Source organism: Vipera berus, assembly GCF_964194415.1.
Source record: "Vipera berus genome assembly, chromosome: 1".
NCBI classification, from domain to species: domain Eukaryota; kingdom Metazoa; phylum Chordata; class Lepidosauria; order Squamata; family Viperidae; genus Vipera; species Vipera berus.
This window is the reverse complement of record NC_138202.1, coordinates 311,526,877-311,538,366: the sequence shown is the minus strand read 5'-3', so window position 1 is coordinate 311,538,366 and position 11,490 is coordinate 311,526,877. Positions and strand designations below refer to the sequence as shown.

Below are 11,490 nucleotides of genomic sequence, written 5' to 3'. Positions count from 1 at the left end.
GGTAGGCAAGGCAGGTTGTATGACATGTGTGAGTTCTGGCACCTTTTTCTTTTACAAAAAAAGCACTGATACTAATAATAATAGATCATCACACTTCCAGTGTTGGAGCATTCACATTCACAGCTCAGCTATTGTGCATGATTTAATAAATCGCGGGAAAGCAAAGAAGGCGCTCGGGAGACGGCAGCAACCCTGTCTGGGGCTCCTGCAATTGCGCCGCTTAAACTTTGCTTCCAAGGGGGTTGGCTATGCCCGATTTCAGCGGCACCCATTGCCTCTAGGACCCAGCGGTCTCCGGCGCACTTTTTTCAGGGAGCCGGCGAGCTGCCGCCGTTCATGCCCATGTATGTGCCGCGGTGGCTGACTCGCTGGAGCCGGGCGCTGAGGGCGCGGGCGCTCCATTAATAGCCCCGCGACGCGCCATCATCCCGGAGCCGCGTTGCTTGAAGGCAGCAGCGGCGCCGCTGGAGTCACGCGCGCCGCAGCCCCTTCCCAGATGGAGGGGCTCGAGAAGTTCCAGAGCTCCGGGAAGGGCCGGGGCCTGCGGGCGCTCCGCCGCTTCGTCATTGGGGAGCTGCTCTTCTCTTGCCCGGCCTTCACTTGCGTGCTGACCGTCAACGAGAGGGGCAACCATTGCGAATGCTGCTTTGCCAGGTACCAGGCAGAGGGAGTCGGGCTGCCGGCCGCCCTGAGAGTTAGGAGACGAGGTCGAGCGAGTGCTTCGGCCGCCCCCCTGGGTCCCACCATGATGCGATGGTCCCTCGCTTCCGGGTGGCTCCCGAGAGATGTGAGCCGGAGGGGAGCTCGAAAGGCCTTCGTGGAACTTGCGCCTCTCGTGCTTTAATATATATATATATATATATATATTATATATCTCCTCCTCCTCCTCCCTAAACCCGGATGTTGGCTGTGGGCTGTGGCTAAGTGCAGCCGCTTCCTCCTTCTTCACCTTGTGTGCTTAATGCAGTTGTCAGATAGACAGCAGCTCAACAAGTGCCGGCCCTGCTTTGAGGGCAATCGCGTAGGGTGTGTGTGTGTGTGTGTGTGTGTGTGTGTTTCCTGGTCTGCGAGGGAGGCACAGGTGTTCTGAACAGATTCAGTCTCACCTTGTGCTGTTGTTTCTATTGTCCTGCAGCTGAATTGTTGCCCTAAAATGGGACCTGGGATGTAATTTCATTCACTGCCTGTTTATTGCATTCTTCCTTCAGCCCATGCCATGAAAAGCACTCCGCATTGTCAAATAAAACACCTACGCGGGTTTGGAATAGTCTGAGTTGATTTTGGTGCCTGAAGTTGGTGTCAATTTTTAGAAACTGCATAAATAGACCTTCTCTAGGATGATCTATCCCCAGCTGGGTCCTTTGGGAATTTTTCTGCTTTATCATCACCACTGTTAATGTGGTCCAAGCACTTTGCTGTCAGTCTTTTTTTTAAAAAAAAAACAACTTTCCCCGTATTATAACACATTGCATAATATGTCAAAAATATAAGTTAAGTCTGGTCATTTAGGCCGTGGGTTCAGAACTCTGCACTGCATTCATTCTGTGTTTCATTTGTTTGAGGACTGACCACAAAGGGTCTCGGCAATCTTCTCCTACATCAAAGTTCAGAAGCTTCAATATTATTAATGTCCTTCAAAGTTCATGCAGTGTTATAGGGGAAAAAATGTTGCATGCATGTTTCTGATCTTTGCATAAACATGTTACAATATCAGTATATCTTTTCCAGGCCTTCAAAGCTACTTACTTACTGCTAGGCTTGGTGCATTTCTTGCTGCTTCCTTTCCTATTGATCTGATAGACAGAATCTGTCTACCACTTCTATATCTTCATTGTCAACTCTAAGATTTATAAGTCCCATTTTTTCATTGTGTTCCTTGACATTCATTAGCTGAGCTTGTAGACCAGGGGTGTCAAACTCACAACGTCACGTGACATGTTGTGACATTTTTGCCATTGCCGGCAATGGGGTGGGCGCGGTTTTGCTAGGATGCATACGGCCTGCGGGCCGGCAGTTTGACACCCCTGTTGCAGATCATTTCCATTTTTAGATAATAAAATAATATTTTAAATTGGCTCATCGACATCTACAATCTCTTTTGTGTTTACTTCAGTCCCTGACAATGTCCAATTATAGAAAATAATAAACGCGGTGGCTCAGTGGGTTAGAACGCTGAGCTTGTCGATCAGAAGGTCGGCAGTTTGGCGGGTCGAATCCCGAGTGCCGTGTAGCAGAGTGAGCGCCTGTTACTCGTCCCAGCTTCTGCCAACCTAGCAGTTCGAAAGCACGTAAAAATGCAAGTAGAAAAATAGGGACCACTCCGGTGGGAAGGTAACAGCGTTCCGTCTGCCTTTGGCGTCTAGTCATGCCGGCCACATGACCACGGAGACGTCCTCGGACAAGCGCTGGCTCTTCGGCTTTGAAACGGAGATGAGCACCGGCCCCTAGAGTCGGAAACGACTAGCATGCATGTGCGGGGGAACCTTTACCTTTACCTTTATATTTCCATTTATAAAGCCTGCATGTATTTGATAAGTTGGACACAATATTTGAGGACACAATGACTCTTCATAATTCATAGATGGTAACTAAATCTTATTTCAGTGTAATTAAAATGAAACTGGCCTACGCTGTATTTAAGAAGAGCAGACAACAGTGTCATTTGCTTATGATGGCATGATGGGTGGGAGTTGCAAGGAACAATCTCTATGTGGAGATATTTTCAGTAAGATAAACTATTGGGGGCTTGATCTGAAGATGTCTAATTCCATTGACTGGGTTCCCAAGCAAGTCCTATTCTTTTTCATGTTTAATTCTTCTTTGAATGGCCTTGCTTGGATTTCACCAATCCTTTGGATCCACCAAGACCCCTACAGAACTTTTTAAATCAGAACAATTTCTAATGCAATCCTGGATGTGTAATTACTGAGAAGCAAGTCTCATCCTGATAGGAGGCCTACAAACTTACGAGTATGTATTTATGTATTGCGTTATATGTGCTGATTTGTTTGTGGAAGAAATGGAAAAATAAAAATGAACATAAATAAAATAAAAAGATGGGATATCTTTTATATTTTCCTGTCAACTTATTTTCCCAATTATTTGCATAGCCTCACTATTAATAAAAGTGGGAATGCATCATCTCTACATGATGGATTATATATATTAGGGCCTAATATAAAGTTAATAATATAATTAACTGAAAATAATATAAACTATTTTAAGAGTTTAAGAGTACAGAGAAGAGCAACAAAGATGATTAGAGGACTGGAGTCTAAAACATATAAGGAACGGTTGCTGGAATTGGGTATGTCTAGTTTAATGAAGAGAAGGGCGAGGGGGGACATGATAGCAGTGTTCCAATATCTCAGGGGCTGCCACAGAGAAGAGGGAGTCAAACTATTCTCCAAAGTGCCTGAAGGCAGGACAAGAAGCAACGGATGGAAACTAATCAAGGAGAGAAGCAACCTAGAACTAAGGAGAAACTTCCTGACAGTTAGAACAATTAACCAGTGGAACAACCTGCCTCCAGAAGCAGTGAATGCTCCAACACTGAAAGTTTTTAAGAAGAGACTGGACAGCAATTTGTCTGAAATGGTACAGGCTTTCCTGCCTGAGCAGGGGGTTGGACTAGATGACCTCCAAGGTCCCTTCCAACTTTATTGTTATTGTTGTTGTTGTTGTTGTTGTTGTTGTTGTTGTTGTTGTTGTTGTTATTATTATTATTATTATTATTATTATTATTATTATTATTATTATTATTATTATTATTATTATTGGATTAACCAATAAAAATAGAAAGCAATAAAATAAAATTATATAATTTTCTCTAGTTGCCTCTGCCTGCCCAGAATGGGTCCAACTCTGAATTTTATCAATTTAAGAATGAAACCTTGAGAGATCCAGGAAATGTACTTGGTTGAAATTCCTAACCTCTTAAATGATCTCCCTTCAGAGATTTGTGTTTGCCTTATTTTATTCAAGAAATTATTGAAGACCTGTTGTTGTCCTAGGCCTTGGAGACAGGGTGACTATGAGCCCTTTTTTGTTTATATTTTGCTTTGCTTTATTTTGTTTAGGGTCAGTTTTTCTATTTTGCCGGTCTAGTCTGTTGTATTCTTTTTACATAATGGTTTTTTTTAGTTGTAAGCCAGAATCAATTGGAAGTCAATTGGCCTAGAAATAAATAAAAAAATCAAATAAAATAGTGATTAAAATGAGCTAACATGTAAAATAAAAAAATGATCCACACAATATTAAAATATGATTATCCTTTAATATATACTGTTTTTAGTTCAGATTGTTTAGGGAACTTAAACTTTCAATAAACCTTTATATTCATTTGAGTAGCCTGAACTACTAACCGTCAGAGCAACGTGGCGGTAGATAAGAGTCAATGGAATTCAAGGTGGTCTGGACTTAGATCTCTTGTGGAAGTGAAGGGACTCAAGACTGATGACATGTTTGACCCCCTCCCTTCAGCTCAGCCTGATTAATTCCTACAGAACTATTGAGCAATGCATTATTCTGTACTATGGTTAAATAAATCCCCTTCATGGATTACTGCCTTGTCGTGGCGAAGGGGCTTGCGTAATTCAATGAAGCTATGAGCTATGCCGTGCAGGGCCACCCAAGACGGACAGGTCATAGCAGAGAGTTCTGACAAAACGTGATCCACTGGAGAAGGAAATGGCAAACCACTCCAGTATCTTTGCCATGAAAACCCTATGGACAGTACCAAAAGGCAAAACGATATGACGCTGGAAGATGAGCCCCTCAGGTCGGAAGGTGTCCAATATGCTACTGGGGAAGAGCAGAGGGCTAGTACTAGTAGCGCCAGAAAGAATGAAGCGACTGGGCCAAAGCCGAAAGGACGCTCAGCTGTGGATATGTCTGGTGGTGAAAGGAAAGTCCGATGCTGTAAAGATTTTTTCTCCATAGGAACCTGGAATGTAAGATCCATGAATCAAGGAAAACTGGACGTGGTCAAACAAGAGATGACAAGACTGAACATTGACATCTTAGGTATCAGCGAACTAAAATGGACAGGAATGGGTGAATTTAATTCAGATGACCATCAGGTATACTACTGTGGGCAAGAATCCTTCAGAAGAAATGGAGTAGCCTTCATAGTCAATAAAAGAGTAGGAAAAGCAATACTGGGATATAATCCCCAAAATGATAGAATGATCTCAGTTCGAATCCAAGGCAAACCATTCAATATCACAGTAGTCCAGGTCTATGCCCCAACCACCAGTGCTGAAGAGGATGAAATTGACCAGTTCTATGAAGCACTACAGCACCTTATAGAACTAACACCAAAAAATGATGTTCTTATCATCATGGGGGATTGGAATGCTAAAGTAGGAAGCCAAAAGATAACTGGAATAACAGGCAAGTTTGGCCTTGGAGTGCAAAATGAAGCAGGGCACAGGCTGATAGAATTCTGTCAAGAGAATACAATGGTCATAGCAAACACTCTTTTCCAACAACCCAAGAGACGGCTCTACACATGGACATCACCAGATGGTCAACACAGAAATCAGATTGACTATATGCTCTGCAGCCAAAGATGGAGAAGCTCTATACAGTCAGTAAAAACAAGACCAGGAGCTGACTGTGGCTCAGACCATGAGCTTCTCCTTGCAAAGTTTAGGCTTAAACTGAAGAAAGTAGGGAAAAGCACTAGGCCACTCAGGTATGAATTAAATCATATCCCTGTTGAATATACAGTAGAGGTGACAAATAGATTTAAGGAATTAGATCTGATAGACAGAGTGCCTGAAGAACTATGGACAGAGGTTCGCGACATTGTACAACAGGTAGCAACCGAAACCATCCCAAAGAAAAAGAAATGCAAGAAAGCAAAATGGCTGTCTGAGGAAGCTTTGCAAATAGCTGAGGAAAGGAGGGAAGCGAAAGGCAAGGGAGAAAAAGAAAGATACACCCAATTGAATGCAGAATTCCAGAGAATAGCTAGAAGAGATAAGAATGCCTTCTTAAATGAACAGTGCAAAGAAATAGAAGAAAATAATAGAATAGGGAGGACCAGAGATCTTTTCAAGAAAATTGGAGAAATGAAGGGAACGTTTAATGCAAAAATGGGCATGATAAAGGACCAAAATGGCAGGGACCTAACAGAGGCAGAAGAGATTAAGAAGAGGTGGCAAAATTACACAGAAGAACTATACAAGAATGAGCTTAACGTCCCTGATAATCACAATGAGGTGGTCACTGACCTCGAGCCAGACATCCTAGAATGTGAAGTGAAGTGGGCCTTAGAAAAGCTGAGCAACAACAAAGCTAGTGGAAGTGACAGTATTCCAGCTGAGCTATTCAAAATCTTAAAAGACAATGCAGTAAAAGTGCTACACTCAATTTGCCAGCAAATTTGGAAAACTCAACAATGGCCACAGGATTGGAAAAGATCAGTTTACATTCCAATTCCAAAGAAAGGCAGTGCCAAAGAATGTTCAAACTATCGCACCATTGCACTCATTTCTCATGCTAGTAAAGTCATGCTTAAAATCCTACAAGCTAGACTTCAGCAGTATGTGGATCGAGAACTACCAGAAGTGCAGGCAGGATTTCGAAGAGGCAGAGGAACTAGAGATCAAATTGCCAACATACGCTGGATCATGGAGAAAGCTAGGGAGTTCCAGAAAAACATCTACTTCTGCTTCATTGACTATGCTAAAGCCTTTGATTGTGTGGATCATAACAAACTGTGGCAAGTTCTTAAAGAGATGGGAGTACCAGACCATCTTATTTGTCTCTTGAGAAACCTATATGCGGGTCAAGAAGCAACAGTGAGAACTGGACACGGAACCACTGATTGGTTCAAAATTGGGAAAGGAGTCCGGCAAGGCTGTATACTGTCGCCCTGCCTATTTAACTTATATGCAGAGCACATCATGAGAAAGGCAGGGCTAGATGAATCAAAAGTTGGAATTAAGATTGCCGGAAGAAATATCAACAACCTAAGATACGCAGATGATACCACTCTAATGGCAGAAAGTGAAGAAGAACTAAAGAGCCTCTTGTTGCAGGTGAAGAAGGAGAGTGCAAAACTTGGGTTGAAACTTAACATTAAGAAAACCAAGATCATGGCATCTGGCCCTCTCAATTCCTGGCAAATAGATGGGGAAGAAATGGAGGTAGTGACAGATTTTATTTTCCTGGGCTCCAAGATCACTGCAGATGGGGACTGTAGCCAAGAAATTAAAAGACGCTTGCTCCTGGGGAGGAAAGCCATGGCAAATCTAGACAGCACACTAAAAAGCAGAGACATCACCCTGTCAACAAAAGTGTGTATAGTCAAGGCTATGGTCTTCCCAGTTGCAACGTATGGCAGTGAAAGTTGGACCATAAGAAAGGCTGAGCGCCAAAGAATTGAGGCCTTTGAACTGTGGTGCTGGAGAAGACTCCTGCGAGTCCCTTGGACCGCAAGGCGATCAAACCGGTCAGTCCTAGAGGAGATCAATCCTGACTGCTCTTTAGAAGGCCAGATCCTGAAGCTAAAACTCAAGTACTTTGGCCACCTAATGAGAAGGAAGGACTCACTGGAGAAGAGCCTAATGCTGGGAAAGATCGAGGGCAATAGAAGAAGGGGACGACAGAGAATGAGGTGGCTGGATGGAGTCACTGAAGCAGTAGGCGTGAGCTTAAATGGACTCCAGAAGTTGGTAGAGGACAGGAAGGCCTGGAGGAATGTTGTCCATAGGGTCGCGATGGGTCGGACACGACTTCGCAGCTAACAACAACAACAACAATGGTTAAATAAATGTTATACTTAATGGGGTAGGAAGTTTTATTGTGATAAAAAGCTTGTAACATTTGTAGCTTAATAGATGGACTAAACAGGAACATAAAGCCAAAATGAAGAAGCCTTGTGTGAAAAACTAAGTACACCCTTACTGCTTCCATAGTTATAAAGAGGCTAGGTAGCAGCCAGGTACTGCTAAACCAGGGTCCTGGATCAATTGGTCAACAGCAAGTGTGACCATAAAAGCCGAACTTTTAGGAGTTTGCTGGTCTCTAGCATTGAGGTGTGTGTTAATACAACGCCAAAGAGTAAAGACATCAAGGATGGTAGAGAAGCAATTGTTGCTGCCCATCAATCTGGGGAAAGTTATAAGACTATTTCCAAGCAATTTAAACTCCATCATTCTACAGTGAAGAAGATTATACACAAGTGGAAAACATTCAAAACAATAGCCAATTTTCCCAGGAGTGGACATCTCAGAAAATTCACCCCAAGGCCAGACTGTGTAATGTTCAGAGAAATTGCAAAAAAATCCAAGAGTTACATCTTAGACTCTACATACCTTAAATGCTAAAGTTCATGACAGTACAATTATAAAAAGACTGAACAAGTATGGTTTGTTTGGAAGGGCTGCCCAGAGAAAGCCTCTTCTCTCTAAAAAGAACATGGTAGAACAGCTTAGGATTTGCAAAGTTGCTTTGACTTTGCTGGATCTCATGGCTTCCCATATTTTCTGTGCATCATTTAAGTCCAAAGAATCACCATGGGAACAGCGCTTAGTAACAGCACCTGATATCATAGAGGAAAATCATAATATTTGGCAATGTTATGCTTAGGTGATAAAGCAATTTTCAAAAAGTAACTAGAAATAAATGAAGAGCAGAGGTAGATACAATTTGGGGGCTGGTGACCTGCTTAAAAATTCAAAAGCCGATGGGGGCTTTTACAAAATGGATCTAACAAAAATGTCAAGTAGGAGTGAATGTAATAACATCAAGAGACATATCCACAGGCAGAGTGGTGCCCATGGGCCGAAAACTACCCACCCTGGTCTAGAGAATAAAGCTCATCTTGGCAACTTTTGATAATAATGATAATTGTTATACGTAACTATGAGGCTGCCCTTGTCCTTATAGGGGTTACTTGTTTTTTGCATGCTGCAATACTAAAGGCTATTATTGTAAAGAAAGCATGACCATTTTATACTTACCTCTATTTAGGAAAGAAGGATTGTCCCGGTGTGGAAAATGCAAGCAGGCTTTTTACTGCAATGTAGAATGCCAGGTGAGTATCCCAATAAATCTGGATTTTTTTTCCTTAATGCTGTGTTTCTGAATGTCTTTATTTCAGTTAATAATTGCCATATACTGTAGTTTGGAGAGGGAAACAGGGATTGAAGAGTTCAATGTAGCACTAAGAAAGGCTGCAAAGAAATTCCCCGTTGCTGACTGGGGGATTCTGGGAGTTGAAGTCCACCCAAGTTAAAAGTTGCCAAGGTTGAGAAACACTGCCATAACGAGTCACTGAGGATCAGCTGTGCTGGATCATAGGACTGCTGAGCCATTAGATTAGTTGACTGCTACATGGCCCTAATTGCTTCAAAAGCTTCTGCCTACTTTTAGGGAACCAGATGGTTTAACGTTATTTCACTAAGCCGATGAGGAAGCTTGTGCCTATCTGAGCAATCGGAAATAAAGACTAGATTTAGCTTGGGGAGGGGGTGAGTGGGTGGGGAGAATCTGTTTGCAAATGTACTTCATTGCTGCTAATAATAATAGCGTGTGTTTACAAACCAACTGTGCCTGGTAGTAGTTATATGCTTACATTACATAGACAAAGAAGTACTATTAGGCTAATTTTGAATATTTATTACCACTTTGAAAACTTTTGTGCACAAAAGAGAGGGGTTTTTTTAAGCTTAAGTTAGAAGTGTTTTTCAGTTTAGAGCATTCCTATATAATTGTTGTATGTGGATTTCCACTGCCACATTGAAGATTTCTGTTTGTATTCTAGATTTAAACTAGTCAGTATGGAATTAATTTACATTGCTAAGAGGTTATATATCAGGAAAGTGAAGTCTAAGAAATAATATGAAAATAGAATTGAATCAAGCAAAATTAAATTATGATGGATGATTTACCCTAGAAAGATTGCTATATAGATTGATATTTTTGTAAAATCTTCGTTATTGATATGCTAAGATGCTTCATTGCTACTTTTTATAAATGAATTGGAATCCATGTATCTTTCCTCTTCTTAGGCTAGCAAAGAATGAGAAACAGAAGCAAACTTCACTTTACTTCGTTTTGGGCTAGAATAGTATGGTGTACAGAAGCAAAAGTGACAGTAGATAGAAAGTAAAGGATATTTAATTTAATAATTTAATTTGTATACCGCCCTTCTCCTGAAGGACTCAGGGCGGTGAACAGGGCAATACATAATAAAAAACAGGATACAAAAATTAAAAAGTAATTAAACAACTATGCCCGTAATAATTAGTACATATTAAAAGTTAAAACTAATTTATAAAAAACCCAACCCAACATAATAAATTATTAGCCTATAGAGAAATTAAACCAGTGGGGAAGCTAAAATATATTAAAATTTAAAGATACTGGGGACAGGTGTGATTGTGCAAATGCTTGGATGAATATATAATTTGTTTATTGTCTGAAATTAGACCTTATGGAGTTTAGGAGACAGTATCATGACAAAAGACTCACCATCAAAATAGCCTTGTTGTTGTTAGCTGCGAAGTCGTGTCCGACCCATCGCGACCCTATGGACAACGTTCCTCCAGGCCTTCCTGTCCTCCACCATCCTCCGGAGTCCATTCAAGCTCACGCCTACTGCTTAAGTGACTCCATCCAGCCACCTCATTCTCTGTCGTCCCCTTCTTCTATTGCCCTCGATCTTTCCCAGCATTAGGCTCTTCTCCAGTGAGTCCTTCCTTCTCATTAGGTGGCCAAAGTATTTGAGTTTTAGCTTCAGGATCTGGCCTTCTAAAGAGCAGTCAGGGTTGATCTCCTCTAGGACTGAACGGTTTGATCGCCTTGCAGTCCAAGGGACTCGCAGGAGTCTTCTCCAGCACCATAGTTCAAAGGCCTCAATTCTTTGGCGCTCAGCCTTTCTTATGGTCCAACTTTCACTGCCATACATTGCAACTGGGAAGACCATAGCCTTGACTATACGCACTTTTGTTGACAGGGTGATGTCTCTGCTTTTTAGTGTGCTGTCTAGATTTGCCATGGCTTTCCTCCCCAGGAGCAAGCGTCTTTTAATTTCTTGGCTACAGTCCCCATCTGCAGTGATCTTGGAGCCCAGGAGAATAAAATCTGTCACTACCTCCATTTCTTCCCCATTTATTTGCCAGGAATTGAGAGGGCCAGATGCCATGATCTTGGTTTTCTTAATGTTAAGTTTCAACCCAGGTTTTGCACTCTCCTTCTTCACCCACAACAAGAACTCTTTAGTTCTTCTTCACTTTCTGCCATTAGAGTGGTATCATCTGCGTATCTTAGGTTGTTGATATTTCTCCCGGCAATCTTAATTCCAACTTTTGATTCACCTAGCCCTGCCTTTCTCATGATGTGCTCTGCATATAAGTTAAATAGGCAGGGCGACAGTATACAGCCTTGCCGGACTCCTTTCCCAATTTTGAACCAATCAGTGGTTCCATGTCCATTTCTCACTGTTGCTTCTTGACCCGCATATAGGTTTCTCAA

The 11,490-nt window shown here is 41.9% G+C and overlaps 1 protein-coding gene across 1 annotated transcript in view; it reads left to right on the top strand.

Annotated features, from left to right (window-relative positions):
• Window positions 1-323: 323 nt before the first annotated feature.
• Window positions 324-11,490, top strand: part of SMYD2 (SET and MYND domain containing 2) — a 45,341-nt gene continuing 34,174 nt past the window's right edge. The window contains exons 1-2 of the mRNA XM_081312895.1: window positions 324-654; window positions 8,986-9,049. Of these exons, the coding sequence (XP_081169021.1) occupies window positions 497-654; window positions 8,986-9,049 (222 nt within the window). The 5' untranslated portion in view covers window positions 324-496. The remainder of the gene's footprint in view (window positions 655-8,985; window positions 9,050-11,490) is intronic.